At 40.8% G+C, this 24,694-nt stretch overlaps 1 protein-coding gene across 3 annotated transcripts; it reads left to right on the top strand.

Moving 5' to 3' along the window:
* Positions 1-871: 871 nt before the first annotated feature.
* On the top strand, positions 872-20,753 carry LOC118220968 (beta-galactosidase-like). Of its 3 annotated transcripts, XM_035405475.1 has the most exons (14): positions 2,457-2,527; positions 3,586-3,646; positions 7,168-7,289; positions 9,449-9,489; positions 10,619-10,731; positions 12,203-12,384; positions 13,056-13,194; positions 13,399-13,501; positions 13,741-13,838; positions 14,419-14,493; positions 14,839-14,940; positions 16,647-16,739; positions 17,587-17,670; positions 19,006-20,753. In XM_035405475.1, the coding sequence occupies exons 7-14, from the start codon at positions 13,129-13,131 to the stop codon at positions 19,081-19,083; spliced, it is 699 nt and encodes a 232-aa protein (XP_035261366.1). In that variant the 5' UTR covers positions 2,457-2,527; positions 3,586-3,646; positions 7,168-7,289; positions 9,449-9,489; positions 10,619-10,731; positions 12,203-12,384; positions 13,056-13,128; the 3' UTR covers positions 19,084-20,753. The 3 variants fall into 3 exon arrangements, with proteins under 3 accessions (XP_035261368.1, XP_035261367.1, XP_035261366.1); XM_035405477.1 differs by lacking the exons at positions 7,168-7,289; positions 9,449-9,489; positions 10,619-10,731; ... (7 more) ...; positions 17,587-17,670; positions 19,006-20,753 and adding exons at positions 872-969; positions 2,005-2,174; positions 3,817-3,911; positions 4,729-4,869 and having other exon boundaries at positions 2,377-2,527; XM_035405476.1 differs by lacking the exons at positions 7,168-7,289; positions 9,449-9,489; positions 10,619-10,731; ... (7 more) ...; positions 17,587-17,670; positions 19,006-20,753 and adding exons at positions 872-969; positions 2,005-2,174; positions 3,817-4,336 and having other exon boundaries at positions 2,377-2,527.
* Positions 20,754-24,694: the final 3,941 nt, after the last annotated feature.

The raw sequence follows: 24,694 nt of genomic DNA, 5'->3' as shown, positions 1-24,694 counted from the left end.
TTAATTTTCTCTCTCGAATTGTGCTGTAAACATGTATCTTTCCTGTTTTTGCACATGTTCATGTTTCAATAAAAAATATATAGGTATCATAAGGATATCACTCACAAAATACTGTCACAACACCTGCATTTTTAAAAATCTATAGAAACCTAAGTATGTATATAATTATGTATGTTTTAATAAGATCTAAATATATGTTGTCAATATAGTAAAATCTAATACTCTTTATGACACTGTGATCACACTTTCTGCTGAATAGTATGAACTTTGACCCTTATATGTTGAAACTACAACCTGAGTTCATACTGACACAATGAATTTACAGAAGTCTCCATGCGGAAATGATGCGACACTGAATGTATAAAAATGTACTGAATGTAGTTTAAATATCATACCACACTCTTTTCCGTTCAAAAGCAGATTTTCTTTGTTGTAATTTGCAATTTATAATACTACGAACAGTTAGAAATTGCAAGCAGTGTTTCCTGAATTAATTATGGTCCTTTTTAAAACTGCATTTTAATGGAAATGAGGAAAAGATTGAGAGTTTATTTTTATTTATTTTTACTATTTTTCCTGCTTTTTGCGCTATCGCCCAGTTTGCTATACTAATATTTGTTGGCCTGGCACATCACTGCAAATTGTTTTGTGAAACTAAGAGTACGCAGATCACATGTTTTCACTGTGCTGTCCTCCAGCTGTGCTGTGCATTTTATTGGGGAAGTACGCTAATGCAGACAGACTGCAGGCATCTGTTCAGCCTGAAGAAAGGCTCCTGCACCATGAGATGAAAAAAAAAACCTGCCGTGCTAAACCCTCCCTCCCTCCCATGGTAAGCTTACACTCTGCGCCACCCTGTGGGGCTGCAGGCCATACACACACGTGCACACACCAGAGACTGTCAACATGGCTTTCAGCAATGTCCGGATTGTTTTGGTGTATTCTCTCGCGTTAACTACCCAGATAACAGTAAGTCCACTGTTTTAAAGTAAATAATACTATTTTCGCCCTCAGGATAATTATCAGTTTTAATTTTAGTGTTTTATTTTAATATTTTCTGCGAACTGCTCTTTAACGTGCACCATCGTTTAGCTTTTTTTCCGGGGAGCTAAAGCTAGCAAAGAGGCAGCTGTCAATAAAAGGCGACAGATCCTAACATCCATGTAATGTTAGTTAGCTATGGCAACACTTTTGGAACGATCGTATAGTTGGATTTCCTCATTTGTCTGGTTTGTGCCAGTAGCGTACTTTGACTTCGTAATGGCTAAGCTGTTTAAATCTAACTACAAAGCAGATCGTTTGTGGAGTATTTTTAGCAACTACAGTGGTGTGGCCTTACCACAACTGCTAGGTAGTCGAATTTTTCGATAGCTGTTTCAACTAACATGGTAACATTAAGTGACTCAGTAACACTAGAATTGTGGTTAGCTTAGCTAAGCCAGCTGTAACTAGAAAGCCAGACCAGCTGTCATCCATGCGTACTGTGCATCAAACAGATTTTACTGTTACTGTTAATATGATATCAATATTACAAAACGTAGAACGATATGAACACTATGTGGAATATGTATTTTCTTTCCTGCTGCATGCAATGTTTGGTAGATTTCGTCTGGGCGAGCGAAGTATGTGTTCTGTATTTTCTAGACGTCTAGGCGTTTCTAAAATGCATGTCTAAGCTAAAAAAGTACGTAAATGGGGGCTATCTGACCGTTCGTTTAGCTGTTTTTTGAAACGCTGTATTTTAGCCTGTTGATCATAAACGATAATAGTTTAGTATGTAGTCATCTGATACAGTAGGGGATATGTGTTATGGTCTTGGACTTTAACGGCATATGGTAGCCCGATGGGTAGTTAATTCCTTGTGGTAAATGAGTATCATATAACTATCACTATGCAGAGAATGTGCATGACTCTCCTGAACAATTACCAGCTTCCATTGCTGAAATACTGCAATTTACTCCATGAGACAGTTCAGACCAGTGGTGCTATCTTTTTTTCTACTAGTGTGCTTCACCTCGCACATTCAGCATAGACTACCAGAACGACTGCTTCCTCAAAGATGGAGAGCCATTCCGCTACATCTCCGGCAGCATCCACTACAGCCGCATTCCCCAGATCTACTGGAAAGACAGGCTGCTCAAGATGTACATGGCAGGCCTGAATACCATCCAGACGTGCGTACATTACCATAAGTTTCACAATACTCCCTTCATTAAAGTGTACTCTTCATTCACCATTCTTGCTGATGAAGCCTTGGGTTTTAGATAGTCATAAGGGAGACAGTCATAAGGGAGACCAACAATATAGTCATTTTGTTGCATTATTAACAGAGTGCAGTGTACTTCCTCACCCAGGTTCCTGTTCACTGGTGTTCAGGTACATTCCATGGAACTTCCATGAGCCTGCTCCTAACCATTACAACTTCAGTGGAGACAGGGACCTGGAGCACTTCCTCCACCTGGCGCAGGAAGTGGGCCTCTTGGTCATTCTTCGACTGGGACCATACATATGCGCAGAATGGGACATGGTGAGTGGAGAGCACAGAAGTGGAGTCATGCTTTATTATTATTTATTATTGCTTGTTTTATTTGCATAGACTGCTTTGTTGCTGTTTTTGTTGTGTTAATCAGATTAACCTACAGGGTCCAAGTTAAACTACACGGTCGTTCCCTGCACTTGGAACTGTACTTCCCTCTAGGGTTTTCAACACACTTGTTCCTGGTTTTGGTTATACACTTTGTTGTACATCGCTCTGGATAAGAGCGTCTGCCAAATGCCTGTTATGTAATGTAATGTAATGTAGACTGTAAAGATGGCTGTAGGAGTGCAGGGTCCAGCTCTCGCTGTTGAGATTCAGTGTTTTGGTAACTCCCCTTTCGAGCAGTGTTCTTTTGTGAACATATAACTGCATATTTGAAAGTAGTGATACTCAAAAATGTATCACAAAGAGGAGAAATTCATAATGTACCACCTCATTGCCCTGCCAAAGGCTGAATTTGAGCTATAACATATCAGTTTTTATAGACATGGCCTGATGACAAATATTTTCTGAAAAAGAAGTGATTTAATTTTACTTTTTGGACACACTTTAGAGCAGGGATAATCAACTCTGGCCCTCAAATCCAAATCCAGCCCTGGTTTTCTTTTCTCCCGGGTAATTAGTGCTACTGATTGGCCAGACTGTCTTCACACCTGACTCCCAGGCAAAAGGAGGGTGGAAAACCAGCAGGTCTCGGCCCTCAAGGACCGTGAGTTGCTGATCCCTGCTTTAGAGTGATGCCTTTCTCTGTACCTTTGTTGGGAAATGGCTAGTCCATGATGTAGGCTGCATCAGTGACATCAGTGGATCTTAAGCAAGCCACAGTTTCCAATATTGAAGAATGACTGTGAAACAGTGCTGAACTCCACACTAGAGGCAATTGTTAAAGAGACCACTAGATGGCACTGTGTGGTTATAGTGTGCAAAGTCGCATTCTAGCATATTCTTATTTTCTGAAGCTTTTCAGAAATGTCTTTCAGCAAATACTGCAGCTGTATTTTATACAGTAGATATGAAGTGTGTAACTGTGTGGTCTGCTATCTTAGGGAGGCCTTCCAGCCTGGCTGCTCAACAAGAAAGATATAGTGCTTCGCTCCTCTGATGCAGGTCAGTGATATAGTGACTGGCAGACAGCCTACTGCAACGCAAGCTGTGCTGTCCATGAATGAATATGCATTTGGCTCTGTCGATATATACTCTGTCTGACCGTATAATATGTGTGCTGCACAGTGCTGTTTTTTCCTGAAATCACACCCCTTAGATGTAGACTGCTGTAGATTACATTGCCGCAGTGTATAAATGGATGGGGAAACTACTCCCTATGATCAAACCTTTCCTCTATCAGAATGGAGGGCCCATCATTACAGTACAGGTGAGGACGATGTTACCATCATTTCTGCATATTCAAGGACTGGTGTCCATTCATTACAAGATAGGGGATTATTGGTGTCTAATCAATTTAAGTACAGAAAAGGACAGCACTGGAGCAGTGTAAAAGAGCAACACTTACAGATGGAAAGACCTAAGTTACTGTGACTTTTTCAGTTGAAATACTTCCCAAAAAAGTAATATAAGGTTATTGTTCTGTTTTTAGTTTCCTCCTAAGTGATACAGCAGAATACATGTTTTCTTGTGTGGTGTCAAAGCATATTACTTTTTTATTTTTAAAAATGCACGTGTAAACTATGGGTCATGTGCCTTAAAAAGGCACCATCTGGAGTAAACAATATTGTTTGCTCCAGGTGAAACAATTTGAAGAGGTGTGAAAATAATCTTCACACTTGGACCGGTACTTCTCTCTAGGGGTTTCGTCATACTTGTTCCTGGTTATGGTTATACACTTTGTTGTACGTCGCTCTGGATAAGAGCGTCTGCCAAATGCCTGTAATGTAATGTAATGTAACAAGATTTGTGCTCAAAGGGAATTTGTTCTCTCTGCTCCAGATTTCAGCAGCTGATAAAGAAACAGTATGACTTGCCCAATTTTACTGGAAAGTTTTTCAACGTGAGAATGTTTTGTGTTAGTTGGGTAATTTGCAGCAAGATTTGTCTTTTGCATATTTCATTGAATAGATTGGCATGCCTGACATTGTTCATTTGACTTTTGACTTTTAAAGTGTTTTTAAAACAGGAAGAGAGCGATACATTTTTCTGACTTCTGGTTTTGATGCTCCTTTGTGTGAAATTAGGCGCAAGTTGTTTTCTTCAGTTTGAGGTGATGGCATTTATTTCTGTATACTGTGCCTGTGAAACTGACACCTGCACACAACTGCTATCAGGTGTGAATCTCTGAATCTTTCCATCTTTCTCTCTCTAACTCTCTCTCTCTCTCTCTCTCGCTCTTTCTCTCTCTCTCTCTCTCTCTCTCAATTTCAATTTCAGAGTGCTTTATTGGCATGACAAATATAGGCACTTGTGTTGCCAAAGCAGTGGTTATAACATACAACTATATACAGTTAATCCGTTATATTAAAAAAAAATAAAAATAAAAATATATATATATACAAAAATATCAGTAAGTGATGTTAGGTGTGTGTGTGTGTGTGTCTGACTATCTGTGTGTTATGTGCATGAGTGAATATTATGTGTCTGCTTGTACTGGCTGCTTGGGGGCGTGTCAAAAAAAGAAAATGTGGTGGGCGCTGGTGGGTGTTACGAAGTCCTGCTGAAAATGTGTTCCCGCTCATGCACCATGTATAAATATAGGAGCATCACAATATACTTTGTCTAATAAGCTTGCAAGGGAGTGTAATAACCAGAATAAAATTAACATTGCTCTCAGTATAACTGACTTAATTTGTTTAAATTAAGTTTTTGGGTGAGTGCTAGCGGAGTTAGTGCCAAGTTAACAAGCTAGCTATCTATCCTACATCAAACCGGATAATTCGCCGCCGATTTTAAATCCAGATAACATCAAAATACATCTCAAACCCGCCATCGACCGCAACAAGAAGCTAGTAATAGCTGCTCTCTACCTCGTATAACACCAGGAATGCAGCTACAAAAATTATCAGTTTTTCCTTCATCCTCAAAATCCCTTTATTTTTAGACAGCTACTAATGCAGTGCTAATAGATTAACAGCCCAGTTGTGGATAAATTTGTACTACCTCCTTTTTCCTGGATAGCAGCATCTGCAAAATATGCATTTTAAATGTAAAAAATGTACATTAAAAGCTTCATCTATTTTTATCTAAAATTAGTTTCTGATTAAAACATGAATTGGGTAGATGGTCTGATTAATATGCAGCCCTAGTTCCAGGGCCAGCCCTAGCATTTTTGTGGCCCTAAGCAAATCTGTTCGGGGGGGGGGGGGGGGGGGGCGGGCGTGTTCGCTATGTAAAATCCTTTTTACATTACATTTTTATGAAATGTTCAGTTGCCATTCCGTTTAAAATTAATACCGCTAGTTCCGCGATAGGGCATGAATAACGTAACTGCGAAAATAACGTTATTTACGTTATGCCTACACTGCTGCCAACAGGTCAGCCCCCATCTACTTGCAGGACATGACTCGATTCTATGTGCCTGCTGGACCACTCCGCTCTGCGGCAGCAGGGCACCTTGTAACCCCTCCCACCCGCCCAAAGGGATCACAGAGCTTCTCCACCCTAGCACCCCAGTGGTGAAACAAACTCGCCGCCCCTCTCCGAACCTCACCCTCACTACCCATCTTCCGCCGTGGCCTGAAGACTCATCACTTCAGACTATACCTAGACTAACCACCACCATGCTGTATATTTCACTCTAAATCTCCCCCCCCCTTTTTTCATGACACTTGTTACATGTTGCCCCATCCCAGCACTTTTTGGTAATTTGTATTTGTCCTAATACTGTAGCTTATTCTTCTGCCTAGTTGGCTTTGCAGAAGTTAGGTCTGAATAGTGTTCACTGTGTGAACTAAACTGTGTTCTTGGCTAGAAATAGCTGTACAAAATAAGTATTGTACCTTACTGAACCTGTGTTTAGCAGTTGTCTATGACCATGAAATGCACTTTTTGTACGTCGCTTTGGATAAAAGCGTCTACCAAATAAATGTAATGTAATGTAATTTACCTTAGATAAAAATTGGATTGTGTGGCCCCCCCTCGTGGTCGTGTGCCCACCCCCAGCGGTTGTGGCCCTAAACAATCGCATAGACCGTTTATGCCACGGGCCGGCTCTGCCTAGTTCAAACAAATCTGATGTTTATTCACTGACTAGTTTATATGAAATTTAACACTAGTAAAGTGCCATTCTCAGAAAAATCCCCAAACCTCCGCCCCCGCTCTCCAAAAAATAAAAAATGTTTCCCCATTTTAACGTCAGAAAGCTTTCTACGAATTAAGTTTCTTCTCACTTGTATGTGTGATTGCAATATGAGTGACACTGTAGTTTAAACAGTCATTCCAAGAAATTGTTTCCATTATTTCTGAAACCTTTCTGAACTTTCAGAAAGGGCAGTAGAAGCACAAACACCCAAATGGGGTGTTTCATCTCTAATGAGTCAAATCTTTGTCTGGGTTAAATTTCTGTCACAGGTTTCTAAGTTACTTGCTTTGTTAATTTTGCGTGTTTGACTGTCTGTGCATTTGTATATACATCTCTTTGCTTGAGTATGTGTGTAGATCCACTCCTCTCCTTGCTGCAGGTTAATTCTGAATTCTACACTGGCTGGCTTGACCACTGGGGGGGACACCATTCTGTTGTGTCCTCTGCAATTGTGGCAAAGTCTCTCAATGAAATCCTGGCAATGGGATCCAACGTTAATATGTAAGTAAGTGTACATATAGATATAATTTAGTCAGTCTGTGAGTTAACCACATCACTCAATCTAAGTTTAGAGACCTCATTCAGCAAAACATTTGGATATTCTTATCTACTGTCTGATATGCTTACCGAGTGCCTTTTATTACATTTGCACTTTTGGACTTTTTTCCCTCTCAAATTCTTTTTGAAGTGGCAGTTGTTATAAGGATTAATAAGAAATTGTAGTTGGACAGTTTTTTTAAAATGTATTGCGTTTTAATTCTGACATTTCTGTTGTGGAACATGAGTGGGGTGTGAGCTATAACACCACAAAGGTACATATTGGGTTTCCCCATGTGGATGGCATCCTGTCTGTTATACAGTGGCCCCTCCTTATTTCCTTAATTATTGCATATTTGTCACACTGAAGAGAATGTTTTCACATCTTTTGACAAAATGTAATATTACACGGGGGAAACTGAGCAAACATACATTTTTTAAATTATTTCATTTATTTTAATGAAAAAGTCATCAAACACTGTCAAAGAATAATTCTGTTCTATGCGAAAACTTCAATCAAGGTTGAGAAGCTTTAATACACATCATGGAGAAATGCAGCATCCTCAATTCATTGCAGTACTCTGAAAATTGACAGCTTATTCAGAAAGTTTTATACCTCCTGGACAGACAGAGAACCATATAGTTCTTGCAGATAAGGAACAATAATAGTTCTTTCTCTAAGGGAACTAATTTAACATTGGAGGTTACATATTTGGCACTATGCCCAGACTATATGTCGAGCAGCCATGAAACCACGATAAGGCACTAAACATAAAGAAATACACTCTAAATAAGTCAACTTTGTAATTTCCACAAGATAGAACACAGTCAATTAAGTTAAATTCTTCTGCAAACACCCATTAGTACCCATGTGAAAAAGTAATTGTTCCTTTAGTTACTCAATCAACCAAATTAACCAAATTTGATTGATAGTTAGATTTCACTGATTGAACGCAGTCAGGCTTGATTGCAGCCAGCCCTGTTGAATTTAAACCTCACTCATATTGTCACCAGTCACCACAAAGTTTCTACAAGCACACACTGCCACATTTAAAGGACATTCCAGAAAAGGTGAGAAAAAAGTTATATCAGTCTGGAAACGGTTACAGAGCCATTTCTAATGCTCTGTGGGAATCCACTAAACCACAGTGAGAGCCATTATCTCCAAATAATTACGAAGAGCACTTGGAACAGGGGCAGATCTTTCCAGGATTGGCCAGCCTGCCAAAATTTCTCCAAGAGTGCAATGACAACTCATCCAGGAAGTCACAAAAGATCCCAGAAGAACATCCAAAGAACTGCAGGCCTCAACTGAGATCAGTGTTCGTGACTTCACAATAAGAAAGAGACTGGGCAAGATAGAATTAATGGGAGAGTAGTAAGGCAGGAGATGTATCAATGCTCGTCTCACATTTGCAAAAAAGCACCTGGATGATCCCCAAGCCTTTTGGGATAATGTTCTATGGACAGATGAGTCAAAAGTGGGAACTTTTTGGTCGACACAGATGACATTACTGTATGTCTGGCATAATGCAAATGCAGAATCTGTTTGTGAGCTGAAGCTGAAGTGTAATTGGGTTATGCAGCAAGAAAATGATCCAAAACACAAAAGTATGTCCTCATCTGAAAGGCTGAAAAGAAACAAAATTAAAGTTTTGCAGTGACCAAGTCAAAGTTCTGATTTGATGCTATGGCAAGCAGTTCAAAAACCTATCAATTTGTCTGAATTCAAGCAGTTTTGCAAAGAAGAGTGGGCTAAAATTCATCCACAGGAATGTGAAAGACTGACATCAACTGTTTGGGAAGTATTTGGTTGCAGTTATTATATAAGGTAGTGCAAGCAGTTTTGTGTTCAAGTTCCGTTTTATTATTAATATTTTGTCTAAAAACTATTCAGTGTGACAAATACGCAAAAATAGAGGAAATCAGGAAGGGAGCAAATACTTTCTCGCAGTGCTGTACTACTATGCCCTTATGAAATCCTCTTCGTAAATATTCATAAATAAATAATTAAAATGTGTTCAGATATCCTTCCATGTAACTCTGGGATGGCCTGCGTGATACAGAAAATTTAAGTGCGGCATTATATTTTTTCTTAGTTTTTTTTGTTTTTGTTTTTGTAGGTACATGTTTATTGGAGGAACAAACTTTGGATACTGGAATGGTGAGACTGGTTGTCAAAATGCTGCGTTTGTACTTTTTCTATGGCACTTTATTGTCTCTTCTTGAGTGGCTTACAGGGTCATAATTTGCTTGACCTGTGCATTCAGAACTTGTTTAAAACATTCAACTCAAGAACAAGTTTTCAGCTGACCTACGGCGGACAATTAAGATTTCAAAACGTAGTGCATTTCAGTCCAAAGCTTAGAGACCTTTCAGTCACCTCGCAGGCTTTCATAAAGATCCCTGCTGCGTGTGCTAAACGTGCACCGGAGGTTCACATGCAGCATACAGATTTTATCAGTAAGACTACTGGCAAAATGTTTTGTATTTGTATGAAGAGTGTCTTGATTGGTCCAGTTTATTTTGATGCTATTTGGAATACTGTTTCCAGTTTTGTTTATTACACTATAGAAAATATACCCATAAAAAAGATGAAAAAAGTGAAACTAGTCTGTAAGTAGAAGAGTTCTTAAAAAAAAGTCTCAATAAAAGGCTGTTCAGCAGATTTGTGCTTGAACTACAGTGCCTTCCATTAGTATTTGGATGCAATGCAATTTGGATGGCACTGTACTCCAGCACATTGGATTTGAAATTAAACTGTGAATATGAGGTTAAAGTGCAGACTGTCTGCTTTAATTTGAGGGTATTTACATCCAAATCTGGTGATCTGCACTGTATATAAAATTCAGAAAGGGTTCATAAAATGGACAACAGAAGCTAACCTTTGGTCGTGAGATGAAAGTGTGAAGACAGACATGAGTTTTTTTTATTTTTTTTTATTAACACATTGACAACAGGAAGTTATTTTTGTTAAAAACCCCTTGGGGGGCCTTCAAGTACAAACCGGAAACACCAATTATTTCGCTCCAGATGTATGTTTTTCTTTTATCTTTAAGGGGCACAATACGGTGGGCTCAAGATATGGGCTCAGTAGGCAGCTTTCAGTATGAAACCATTCTTATGCACCTATTTTATTTACCTTAATCTGAGCATGCAAGAGTTAAATACAATTATTGCCCATTTCCCCATTACGAATCATTGCATTTAAGGATCCACTTTAAAGTATAGCGATAATGTGCTGAGTTTTGTGACTGTAATGTATCTGTCTGCACTCCCCTCTCTGTGCACAGGAGCCAACACTCCCTACGCCCCCCAGCCGACCAGCTATGACTACGACGCCCCTCTCAGCGAGGCAGGCGATCTCACTGACAAGTACTTTGCCATCCGCGACGTGATTAAAATGGTGAAGAAACGCTGTACACTGCTATGTGTTGTGTGCTGTGCCAGGAAGCTTATTAGGGGTCCAAGCAGCGAAGCTGGTGGAACCCTATTGTATCTGTTAGGATTATTATTATTATTATTATTATTATTATTATTATTATTATTTTTCTCTGCTAAACTCATGGCTATGGCTCAGCAACCGTAAGTCCTATAGCAACCAAATTTGGTAGGTGGGTTCCTATGGCCCCCCACTACTCAGGCACTAAAAATCACCTATGTCGGCCAGATGGTGGCGCTATAACAAAGGGTCATGCGTAAAAAGCCATAGCTCCCACACCATAAGTCAGATCAACATACAACTTCATCGACCTATGCATCTGAAAATGCTCTACAACTTTGCTATTGGGACCACCCATGTCCGCCATATTGTTTGCCCGCCATTTGGACTTTTTTATTAGTTGGGGTGCGGAAGAGCTGTAGCTCCAAATCTAGTGTTAGGACATCTAGTAAACTCCTTTACGGCAAGCGGCTAGAAGACATCCATGACGATGCAACTAAGTAATCCGACACCGTCGGGTCTAGTTTTTATCAGTAAGGGGAGGGTCTGAACTTCATAATGGACAATATTATCTATCTGGGCATTCATAAAAATATGCTTTCACCACTCAAAAAATCGTATTCCGTCATAGCAACAAGATAAACCCGACAATAGCCCTAAGATATGCCAATACGGCAGTGAAAACGCTGCTCACTGAGTAACGAAATAAATGAGACAGTGTTTTAAAAAATGATACCATGTCATTCTACAGTCAATATCTGGGACTAAGTATTGAATAAATATACAACCTTACCGTTGGTTTTACGCGTAGAGGTGTCCCTTTTGAGACTGAGTGGTCATATATTGTCTTGGACAATCCGTTTGTGAAATATAGGCTACGCGCATCTGTGATGCCTGGGTACCTTCAAAAATAGCTGTGCGTTATACCACACCTGTTGTTTACGGCGTTGTCACCCTTTTTAGTACAGCCTGGCTTGATTGACAATTCATTTATTCAGTAGGTGAGAGTATAAGCTTTCTAACGATGTACAAGTCTGATTTTGCTTTTGGAATAGCGTTTTATCGTCACGTAACTGAAAATTTTCTTATCGCATTCACTTGCGCATTGACTGTGGGGTAGCATTAAAAGATGCTGCACCTAACGAAACATTGTCAACGATTTTCATAATTTCTTGGAGAGTACTATTATTATTGAGGACTTCGGGGCATAACTAAGCCATATCTTTGCTGATCTTTGCTTCCGCGCTGCAACTAAAATAGGCGTGCAGTACCTCATTGCTCCAGAACAAATATTGGCACTGTGCCCAAATGACGCAATAAATCATGAAATCGACCCATGGACAGTCATAAGACGAATAAAATACACCTATTATGACTATTTGTTCTTGTGAGAAAAAATTATTGACTTTGTATTTTGATCGCATTTGTACCGTAGACTTACATGGAAACCGGGTATGAAAACACCTATACTGGAGCCATCCATAGTGGCGCTAGTGAGCAACCAGGAACTACAACACCAGGAAATTAGCGTCAAAAACGAAGTCTGGTTTTGGCCGCTTGAACCATACGCCCACACCTATTCTATACTTGACACCTAAAACAGCGTTCTTCTCAACGGTAAGCTTTCTGTAAAATTTTCCTTTGCGTTATAACATGCATCTGCACATTTTACAGAGCCTTACAGCAGTTGTGTCCTGTCACGATGAAATGCTACAGCGGTTTCTAAAGATTTTTACCTCACTTCACTATATTCCCGCCTGTACCTTTGGTTCGCTTTCTTTGGGAATCGTTGCCTAGTCTGCTCATTCTTACCTGTGTTTTGCTAGTTCTTCTTTGTTTTTGTTTTTTGTTTTTGTCGATACACAGTTCTCTTTCATAACCACAGTAACTAATCATGTTTGCTGCCGTTGTTGCTATATGGGAGACGGCAGTTTGTATAAGGATATTTTAAGGGAACAGCTCAGAATCGGTTACTGTAGATGATGGTGGTGAGAGGAAACATACACCGAGATTAAATTCATTTTAGGTACTCTTATTTAACTGTTTCTTGTATTGTATAAAATTAAATGTTGTAAAATGACATCAGTGTTTTTTTGTTTGTTTGTTTGTTTACTTTGTTTTAAGTTTTCAACTCGCGTGCAACCTTCTTCAGTTCCAGCGTGCTCTCGCACGCACATGGCCCGTAACTCCAAAAAAGTTATTGTCTTCCTCATTCTGTTATACCTCCGTTCTTTGCTCCACTCGCACATTTTCCTTCCTCACTGATAAGACTTTGCTACTGATTTCAGAAAAAACAGAAGCTGCCTGAGGAGGAAGAAAAAAAAGTTAAACTGTTACAGCATCAGTTCCGTGAAGCTCACCATGGCTGTTAGCGAATGTGGTCTACTGTGCAAATATGTCCTCATAATTTTCAACATCCTCTTTGGGGTAATTATTTTATTTTATTTTATTATTATTTTATTATTACTACTGCTGCTACTAATGCCCCTATGATCTGGTATATCTGCTATATAGCCGATTCTTGTTATATATTTATTTAACAATTGAATTGGTTAATTGTAACAACATTGTGTGTGTACTTTGACATAGGCCTGTATTTCATTATTCTCTGTCTCTCTCTCTCTTTGTCAGCTGCTGGGCATAGCAATGTTTGGACTGGGCTTGTGGCTGAGATTCAGCTCCAGCACTGGAGGACTTTTCAATATTGATTTCAACACTAGGCAATTTGTCATCGGTACGTATACGCAGGGTGTGATCTTCCCAGAATTTCAATCTCTCTCTCATGTCAAAACAATTAACACTAAACAGTTAATATCATCACAGTGCAGTAGAGTAGAAATAATTGCTATTATTATTACCATTAAGAGAATCCTGATGGAATCATCTCTTGTTCTCACATTAATCTGATAATGTGCTAAGGGAGGCACACTGCAGAGTCACTCTCATTTTTATAATCCTGCTGTCCTTACTTAGGGGTGACGGTGTTGATTTCGATTGGAGCAGTGATGGTGATCATTTCTGCCGTTGGGGATTATGGCGCCTGCAGTGAGAACAAGACTGCTCTGAGAGTGGTGAGGACAAATATAATTATCTGCAGTTTTCCTGATATCGACGGATAATTGTGCCTGAAAAATGCAATGCCGTGGATGGATCTGGACTTTCAGTAACCTCTGCCCCGATTTGTTTCCAATTAATTGCCTTGCCAGGTTTCTCAGTCTGACTCATTCTGTTTTGACTAAAGCAGGTATCTCATGGATGCTAAAGCATGTTTTTTTTGCTTTCCTGTCAGTAAACAGCCAGGCCTTCAAAACCAAGTCTGTGCACTCTTTAGTCAATCACTTATGCAAATTAAGTACAAATTAAGTAAATGCCCTGGAAACAAAACAAGAATCTACTGTGGCCTCCCAGAACAGGAGTTTGATTACCTTGGACTGAATGAATTTCTCCCTGCCATGTATTCTGGCCAGCCCAGATCCCCATCCCATATTACTGTGCCTAGTTGTCCAGTATTTCTATTTGCATTTTCTTGGAAGTGCTCATATGTGAAATACGGCTGCCTTGTGTGACTTACAGCTGTGTGCCCTCAAGGGATCCTGGCTGATGTTTGGTACTGAAAGCTGAGTTGACTGGGTTCTCCTCTTTCATCCACAGTTTTACTTCACGGTGGGTCTCCTGGCTATTGCGGTGATTCTAGCCGGAATCCTGGCCTATTTCTACAGCGATAAGGTTTGTGAGAGTAGAGGAGCATTTAGGCAGCTTAGATGTTGTTGATTTGCCTTCCTGTGCCCAAACATGACTGTTCTGCTTGTCTAAGCAGAGAGGAAAGGATGTGGAACATCCATCTCATGTTCCTGCGCATGCTTGACGAGGAAGTTGAATGAGCCTTTGCCCTAGTTTGCCATTTCACTCACTTTCTATAATTAGGACTAAAGATTTTTTACATGTACAGCCATGTAATGTTCTGTATTTTGCAGAGACCAGAAATTTGACACTTACATATAGCATACTCGCAAGGTTAGCCTGTAAATATGGCTGTCTGCTGTTGGGTACATGTCGTGCCTTTTTGTGCAGGTTGGAGACGAGATGTCTGCCTTTTACATGACTGTCTACGCAAAGTACGTCATCAAAGAGAACCCCGGCCTGTCCGTCACATTGAAAATCTTCCACAATGCGGTAACTATCCAGCTTACACAACTGCACAACACCCTACATTCTATTACATTAGTAATGGCTCCTATCCAGAGTGACCTGCCATGTAGGAAAACATGAATGCATTAATTTTATTTGTACAAGTGCTAGACCTGGCGAACAGCATTCTCAAAGCAGCAAGTCTAACCCTACTTTCGGTCCGCTCACAGTCTGCAGGTCCTGCACATGTCTAATGCTGTCTAAAAGTTTACAATGCATGGCAACATCTCCACAAACTATGTGTGGTATGCTCAGCATCACCACACTGTTACACACATGGCAGCTTTGTTCAACCGGCTGAACCGGACCGTTGGAGTGGCTTAAGTGCACTAAAACGTTGATGGTCAGCTGTAGGTAGTGGATTTGGTTTATGAACTGTGTGTAGGGTGCCTGATGCAGTTCAGTGCAGTGGCACACGATTATCTTAAGAAAGGAGGAAATCATGTTAATGTCAATCATGTAAATGGCCTGCGTTTGTATAGCGCTTTTATCCAAAGCGCTTTACAATCGATGCCTCTCATTCGCCAGAGCAGTTAGGGGTTAGGTGTTTTGCTCAAGGACACTTCGACACTCCCAGGGCGGGGTTTGAACCGGCAACCCTCCGACTGCCAGACAATCGGTCTTACCTCCTGAGCTATGTCGCTCATGTATTAGGATAGTAAGAATATAATTGTTTCTGTTCGTTCTGTACACATTTTATGTTTCTGCTTTCATGTAAATCTTCCACCGAGACATTAAGTAGGGATTAGGTGATCTAGAAGTAAATGTTGGTTAAAAGCTTCTGTTGTTTGTAGAGATACTAGGTACAGTTACCGCAGCTGGTTTAAATAAAAGATTGTGCCCTTGCCCCAGTATAACCCCGTTCCTTATCTTCTGCTGCTTTCTTTGTGTTTGTGGCTGATGGGCTCATGTCCTGTTCCCTCATCTGTGTTATTTCAAAGCTCTTTCTCTTCTTTTGCTGGGGATCTGTAGGAGGTACAGATAGTATTGCATGTGACTTTCACCACGAATTAGGAACGTGCAAACCTGTTAAAACTGTATTAGATGACTGCTTACACCTAATTTTACCAAGCTGCAGCATGCCCAGAGCAAACTCTTAAAGGCAAATAGAATCATAATTTCATGCAATAGGTGTAAGAGAACAACCCTTGACTTTGTCGAGTACACACACAGTCAAGAGTTAAGTTGTCTTTCAAGAAAACTCAAATTAGAAGTTACATTCTAGTATTGATACCACTGTCTGTGAAGCGTAAAATGGGTTAAAATTAAGAACACCTATTGCACAAGGAGATGAACATGTAAAATATAGACCAACCGATGCACAGGCAAATACAGATTCACAAATTTAGAGTCGCACCATTACCTCAAAACTTTGGTTCCACACGCTTTTTTTCCCCCCAAGTTGTTATGTACTCTAAAATTTCTGGACACTTAATTCTAATTGTAGGCATGCACCATTGCTGCGGCTGCTGCTGTAGCTCCCGCCCACAATGCATCAGGGGTTACACTCATATTTGAATTTTATAAACCCCAGCCCTTTGTACCCCACAATCCCACTGCGTAAGCTGTTTAGACTCTGCCCTGGAGACTGACAGGTCCCCTACTCAAACAGAGGAGGCGCTGTTGTGCGTGGGTTTTTTACCCTGCTGACTGAAGCTGGAACGCCACCGCTGTCTCCCTCTTTTCGACAGCTGCATTGCTGCGGCATTGGAGGATCTTTGGAGCCCTTTGTGCGAGATACGTGTCCCAGTACCGAAGGCTTCCTTCATGCCCTGCTCATACCCGTGAGTCTGGTTTCCTTATCTGCCTTTCTGCTCTTTGTTCTTCTGATGACGCCATTTTGATAACCTTGTTTGAGATCATCATGGTAAGGTAAAAAAAAATAAAGAGCACGTATGTCTGTCCCATGTCACGGGGCTGTGGGTAATGTTCTGACCATTTCTATATTTGATTTGCTTTTAGAGTTACTCTTTGAACACAGACTCAAGAATATTATATTACATTTTTTAATGGATGCTCTGTGCAGGGCATTGAAAGATAACATCAATCAGATTAAATTAATCCATGAAGTGGTAAACAAAAAAGGAATGGTCTATGGCTATTTGAAAGCAGAAATCCATCCATAGCAGATCCCTTGCTGATTTAAAAAAACTGTGTATTTAACTCAGGTCTGTAGCAGCCAGGCTGATTGATTCTGTCTTTGCTGTGTCTTGTGTACCATTGCCTTGTGCTGTTGATAGTCCTAGTGATTAATCAAATCTTAGACAATATACATTAAAGGTGTAGAAGATATCTTCAATGTATGAAAATATGTTCAATGTATCTTCAATCAAAATTTTTTCCACATGTAGTCATGTATATGCGTGAAAAGCCTGTACAGTTTTTAAAAAGTGCAGTTTTTAATCAGTTGTGAAAGAAAAATATTTGAGTGGACACACATCTTGAAGCCACTTACATTATGGGCCTTCTCCTCAAACCTGGAAAACCAAACTGCTTTGGAGCTAATGCGATGACCAAACCATATTATGTGTAGATGATTTTAGTTTTTAAGTAATCAGGATTGGATGAGGTGGGTGTATGGTAAATGTTTTGCTTGGCTATGTAATTCATATAATTCATCATTCCTCCCAGGCATGTCCAATGGTGATCGAACACTTGTTCAAGACCAGAGCTCCAGTGGTTTTAGGGCTGTTTATTGGAACAGGAGTTCTGATGGTAAGGCTAACTTTGGACTTGGCTTCGCTCTGACTCTGTTTAGCAACCTGATCATTTTTTTAGAGTTACAGAAATATGAGAATGTTAAACTAGATGGATCTGAGTGATGATCATTTGTGTGGAGATGTGATGGGCAAAGAGAGAAAAGAAAAGTAAGTGGCAACATGAGCAAGGCGAGTGGCATACCTGGGTCAAATACATATTTGTGTTGGATTCAAATACATTTCTAAATTTTAGATCATGTCTAGTGTATTGGAACCAATGAAACACTCTCAAAAAGTGCAAAACCCGCCTTCTGATCATATTGGCAGGCTCAATTACAACAGGCAAGATTAACAGAGCACAGAATAGTATTTGAATCAAAAACAAATATTTATTTGACCCAGGTCTGGTGAGTGGGTCCATTCTTGGGCTGGGTAATATAATATACAAATAATGGAGAAAGAAGGTTTGAGGGTCAAAAATAAGAATCACACTGTTCAATGTCATAGTATTACATTCCATAGTCTATGGAGTACAATGGAAAAGTATATGACCAAAATAGAAACGGATTATACATCCCAAATGGTAATAATTTCCACCTTTAGATACATAATTGAGGATATGTACTGCCTTCAAATTACATTTTATTTGTATCACACTATTTACAGTGACATTATCACAAAGATAAATTACTGGAAAATAGGAAAACAGGAAAATTAGGAAAGACCAGGTCTGAACCTCCATAAACCCAGCTAGAAATGAAAAAAAAAAAAATTATAAAAAACTCCCCTGTGGGAAGAAAAGAACTCAAACAATGGATATAAAATTGCCAGTCAAATAATGAAAGTGGTTGCTCAGATTATAGCTCAGGGTATTAGACTAGCTGGGGGAAAAATATGAAGTTACAGTACATAATAAGATGTAGGTTACCTCATTTGACAAAGAGTAGTTGTAGCCTGCAAGAGGACTTGTGAGAATACCTCTGCTCAATTCCTTTCTGTTTCTCAGCCCCTGAGCCCCATTCTTTTTCTCATTTTTCTCTCACTTTTTTGTTGTTCTTTCTCTCTTGTACCATTCACTGGGCCACTTCTTGTTTTAGTTTTAAATACCTCCACTTCCTCCATTCCTAAAGGAACCCAAGTACAACTTGGCAAACTAAGAATTATAAGCAAGTGGTATTTGTACATTATAAACATTCACGTAGCTGTATAATTGTCTTAGAAAAATCACCTTTTTGACCTTATACTATCTCAAATGGAGTATGTTTGATATTTGGGGGAATCTTTTATTCTTCAAGGAAGTAAACATTTGGCAAGTCAGATATCTTGTTGACTTAGTCCTTTCTTTCTCCAGTTCATTACCATGGCGTGCTCAAGAGTTCTGATGAAACAGATTAGAACGTACGAAACAGCTCGTATTTACTTCAACTAACCACCGGTCCGTCATGCTCCGGGCAAGAACACCATCTTCAGGATCTTCTTTCGCCTCATTCAGCAAGTTGCCCTCAGGTTTACCAGACACATCTATGCCATGTTCTCCTTTAGATTTTACCAACAAAGTCTAGATGCCTTAATTGTAAGCTTTTTTTAACTGTTACGCTATTTTACATTAGTGAGTAAATTATAACCTGTGGACCAAGAAAACCATAATGTCGCTGCACATGCACAAGCATACTTTCCCTTGAATTTTCAACGCCCTCTCAAATATCCCACAGGATATTGAAATTGCAGTTTTAGTCTTAAATCTCAGTCAGGGTTAATAAGACAAGTTTTAAGACAGTGACACATTTATTAACTGTTGCCAGACCACAGTACATTAAACAGTTTAAATGGCTGGTGTACTTGCGGTTTGGAATCAATGCGTGGATGTGTCACAGTCTGTCCTATTTGAATCATCTACCTGAGGTGCGTTCAAATTCAGCGAACAAGGCGAACGTTTGCAGACTATTTGTAACTTTTTTCCGTTAGCTTTGTGTTCGCTGCGAACATTTGCAAACATAAGCAAACGGTCTGAAAAGGTAGTTTGCGGCGAGCAAAAATGGACGCTGGACTGAGGGAAATGTTTCCAGATGAGTTTTTCAATTGAAGATGCCGTTAAGTGTGATCCGTTTTTTAATAATGTTATTGCTAACGCTAGCCAATGTTATTGTTGTTCGCTAGCTAGCTGTTGTTTTTTTATATATCATCGATGATCACAGAAGCGGCTGTGAGTACAAACGCTCATATCTGTTTGTTTAATGCAAACCGTTTCGAACGTTCTTAAAAAGCCGTTCAAATTGAACTGTTCAAAGAAAATGTTCGCCACGAACATTCGCCTCTGTTCGCTGAATTTGAACGCACCTCTGGTCTGCCACCCAGAACCCAGTGAAATACAAACCAAAGTGGCGTGATCCATTCAGTTGGTCTACTCATGATACACCTCACCAAGAGTTAGCCAGCACGGCACTCAGGAAACTTACGGTGAGAGAGAACCCCCCCAAGTTTGAATTGCTTGTTTCTTGGTGGGGGGTGATGTTGCAGCAGCTTCTTTCTTCTGTATTCTGTATTTTAAATAGGATGTGAGGCAGTAGATGATGTAAACATTTTTCTTTATATGACAACAACTTTTTTTTGTAAACTTTTTTGTATTGCTATGTTTTATTTCTGTTTGGGTACCAATGACTCAGGTTTGGACTTTTAAAATGTGTATTTAGGGTAAGTAAAGCATAAAACTTGCTCATTGTTTTAGTGAAGTTTTCTTTTAATGGTGAGAAGTAAAGTCCATTTCCAAGGCAGAATGGGCTTATTGAGTACACTAATTACTATCTGTACCCTTGATAAAGATAAGCACTACTACAATAGTTAGCTTGCGGTTACCTGCATATGTTAATGCTCTAAAAATAATGGGGAAATATTAGGCTGACATTTATGGTAAACATTCAGATGCTATCTTTATGAACTTGTGAAAACCACAACCGCATGCATTTTGTGTGACGCAGAGATACTGATGAGGAGAGATAAGGAGACCTTTTTGATCAATCTTACCATATTAACTGGTTTGTAAGCCCAGGTCTCACAATATTTGTCAAGGTTTTCATTGGACAATAAGTATTACTCCAACAACAGAAAACAGTTTGGACTGTTGCAACAGGCTAATGGGCTTTGTGCAAATCTTAAACATAGATCTGAACAAAAGAAAGCACCACTAGCTTTTATTTCTGAGGAATTTTATTGTTGTCTTGTTTTGAGCCTGGGGAAGAAAGGAGGAGAAAGTGTGAACACTGAAGTACACCCTCTTGAAATTTAGACAACAGCAGGTTGCAGTCAGTGTTGAGCAATGCTTACCATCTGGATCTCCAGCAACAATGGTCCTCTTCTCACTTCCCAGATGTGGGAACTGGAAGGAAATGCACAAGCTTACAATCCTTTTTATGGACACCACGTAACCTCTAAAATTTGCTTATTGACCCATTACATTACATATATGCTGATTTACTCCACAAGCCAGTGCCAATTGTGTGCTTGATAAATGTGCTTCTATAGCAGACACAGAACCTGTCGTCATCACCCCCTGGAGCCTGAATAAGGATGTGATTGTTTTCCATAGTTGGGGACCTTAGACTTTCTGCCACAGCAAGTTAACTGGATCTCATCTGCATATGCAGACATTGAAGGGCAAAGGTGGGAAACCCACGGCAGGTTGAACTTTTTTTTTTTTGCACTTGCTGCCATTTCTATGGGCCTTACAGTGAATGCAGCCTTCGACGCAGGGGCCTTCGGATTGAGAGCAGACCTCTGTTGAACACATGAAGTAAATCTGTGGGGAGCAGTGGGGGAAAGCGTTAGCGGCTTTCAGACTAAAGTCCCTGAATCCACATTAAGCTGCAATGCACAGGTCTCACCTCCTCGTCCGTGTAGGACAAGTCAGAGGAGAGAAACTGGAATGTTCTTATGGTGAATCTTCTGGTCGGGCTCAGTGGGGATGGGGCTGAGGTGGGCAGGAGCCCAGTGGTGTCCAGCTGGTTTGGGCAACTAAACGGAGGTTAAAAAAAAGAGGTTAAAAAAAACACACGGTATCAACACTCAACCACTAGGGACAACAGTGAGCACTCATCACTGGGGTGAGGTCTCATGGACTCAAAGAAAAGGGTCGCATTCATTTACGAGGGCGGAACAAAGCCCAGCTCACCCATCGTAGTTGAGCACCCACGCCGCCCGTGCTGAGCGGGGGTAGGCCAAGCAGTAGTGCACCAGCAGCACCATGCTGGGATCCGGGGGGTTGAGCAGACGCACCTCCAGGTGCAGCGGCTGCTTCAGGAGACGGCTGAGGGGGAGGTGGTACTGAGGGTAATAGTCCGTGTAATTCTCGTCTGGAGGGTAGACGGCAGAACTCTGTAAGGCACGTTGTTTTCCCGAACCCGTTTTCCGAGAAAGCGACACGAACGAGCACCCCTTCCGGGAATAAATGTACCTTTGGCGATCCTCAGCTGCACACCAAACACCCCCTGGGCCTCAATGGAGGGCCCCAGGGAGGGCGTCTTCACCAGGTAGGCCACGCTCACATGGGCGCGAGGACTGTACCTACACTCGACTGTCAGCCTGACACAGGGAAGCAAAGGACAATACTCACGAATGAAAAAGCTTTGTTCACAGCCATCCAGCAACAACCATGATTTATGGTTTTAGACAGAAGGTAGATGTGTGGCAGATGCACCGCTGCTCAGAGAACTCGCATAATGGTTGATGCGCTTGTGTTCTCCATGGTTCAAGTCTGCTAAATAATGTATGCCAAAGACTGAGGTAACAGCAAATGGTTTAACTGAAAGGTGAGAATTTGCTTTCATATTATACCCAAAAAGGTCAAAGCCAAAGTTCATTTGTCAGGCGAGGGGGCGGGAATGGACCCAAGCGCAGAGTAAAATGCCAAAAGTCAAAAATGGGAAAACCAAAAGAATTTAATAAAAATAAGGGGAACAAAGGGAACAGAACCTCGCAGGGCAGAACTAACAAACAAAGGGAGAAACTCAAAAATGCAGGAAAAACACAATTTCCAAAACACGTAGGGAACAGAGCAGGCAGGGAACAGGCGACTAACAAGCAGGCAGGCAGGTAGCAAACAGGTACAAACCAAAAACATGTACAGAAACAAAGGGATCCAGTGCCTGAGTGAGGGAAGAGGGAGACTTAAATAGGAGCGACGCAGATGAGACACAGGAGGGCACAATGAGCAATCAGGCCACAGAGAGGGAAGGGAACACGAGACAATGGGAAACTAATAATGGGGTAATGGGAAACAATCAAACAATTAACAGGACACAAAGCAGGGGTGCCGCCATCTGGCGGCCAAACCAGGAATGACAAGGGGGGAAGACACAGAACCCTGATATCATTTTCCTTCTTCGGTTTCACGTGAGCCCCAACATGATACCATTGTCATATACCACAGTAACCAATCAATGCTATATGTCAAAAAATGTGCAAGACTTCAAATATCATTTTATACATTTTTATACATTACTAAATTGTATATAAATACAGTTTAGTAATGTATAAAAATATAAAAAATTATAAATAAACCGCCTTCATATATTACAAATTAAATCTAGTTAGAAAATTTTCTTCCTGAAACTGATGAAAACAAATGCAAATTATACAAACTGTGTTAAAAATAGGACAATAAAATTGGGGAGACAAGAGGAGACATTCGATCTGTAGGACTATGTTCTTCAAGCAGCCAGGGCAGTTTCATCAATGGATTTACTGGAGCATCACAAATGTAACTCACTCACTGTGAGGAGTGCAGTCTATAGCACTCAATGGCTTTGTAACAGAATTTGTTCATAAATGCACCTCTGTGGAACATGGAAAGGAAAGGATTGCATTCCTCCAGGTCCTTTGGGTTTCATGTTGTTCCCCCGGTATCAACTTCAGAGCACACAGACATTTAAGGCTCGAGGATACACATAAAAGCCTTCTTTACCTGACTGGAGAGTCTCTGGTGATGGTGCCATAGTTCAGGCTGATGGCGTAGAGGATATTGAGGATCTCCACCATGTAGATTTTAGTGTGGCCGACCTCCTGTTCACACAGCGACAGGTCATCAGTGCCGGCAGCTACAAGTCAGTGCTCGGGGAATGGGGCTCAAGTAAGAGAGACTCACATATTTGTGCACCCCACAACCATCCAGTGGGATCTTGAACAGGGCAAAGCTGGGAGTGACCTTTAGGGGGAAGCAGGTATTGTTGCCAGGCGTGAACAGCGAGGAGGTAGACAGAGGAGGCTTCGTAAGAGAGGCAGGCACAGTGAAGATCATGTGACGGTCAGGTGTGCACTCTGGGGGAGAGGACAGAGGTATAATTCATTAAGCAGCCATGCGATAACCACGTTTTGACACACTTTAATGCTATTTCACCTCTAATCTGATCCATGCACTATGGCTAATATATGTACATGTGTATTCAAATTATTTCTGTCTGTTAGCACTGTCACACATATACTGAAATATAAAGGAATAAGCTCAGGTAACTAGCTGGAACAAAGCCCTACATATGCAATGCCACCCACACCCAGCCTCTGGGAACCCAGAGATGACTGATAACACGTACTGACAACAACCATGCTGGAGTATTCCAGAGGTGCTCACCATCCAGAGGGTAGTAGCAGGCATGTGTGCGAGTACAGTAACAGCAGCCCAGAGACTGACATTCAGCAGGCGAAACCAGGCCGGGCCCACACGGGAGGCGGAAGTCATCACCGATCTCACAACCTTGGAAGTTACAACACATCCATGCGGCTTAGAGAGGAGGCCACAAACCTGGGAAAAGGCTGAACCACTGACTGATGAGGCAAGGGTTTGATAAATGCCTGGAAATGGGCTGACTTGTGCGCTCGCTGTCTGTGGAGGCAGGGATTTGTGCGATTGCTTGGCTTTGGGAGAACTGATAGGTGTAGAACTGAGCCATAGTAGTGTCCCCATTCTCCCTGGATAGTCCATCATGCAACCACTAAAGCCACAGGTCTCTCAAACATGAATACTGAGCTTCTGGGAGCAGTACACCTATATC

The sequence above is a fragment of the Anguilla anguilla genome, chromosome 2 (genome assembly GCF_013347855.1).
Source record: "Anguilla anguilla isolate fAngAng1 chromosome 2, fAngAng1.pri, whole genome shotgun sequence".
Taxonomy (NCBI): domain Eukaryota; kingdom Metazoa; phylum Chordata; class Actinopteri; order Anguilliformes; family Anguillidae; genus Anguilla; species Anguilla anguilla.
Note: the sequence above shows the minus strand (reverse complement) of the source record. Positions and strands in the feature narration are given on the sequence as shown.

Bases quoted from the DNA above. Each gene is read 5' to 3' on its own strand.
- LOC118220968 (XM_035405475.1), top strand. From the start codon at position 13,129: ATGGCTGTTAGCGAATGTGGTCTACTGTGCAAATATGTCCTCATAATT. The intron at 13,195-13,398 runs GTAATTATTTTA...TCTCTTTGTCAG, and splicing joins TTTTCAACATCCTCTTTGGG to CTGCTGGGCATAGCAATGTT. The intron at 13,839-14,418 runs GTGAGGACAAAT...TTTCATCCACAG, and splicing joins ACAAGACTGCTCTGAGAGTG to TTTTACTTCACGGTGGGTCT.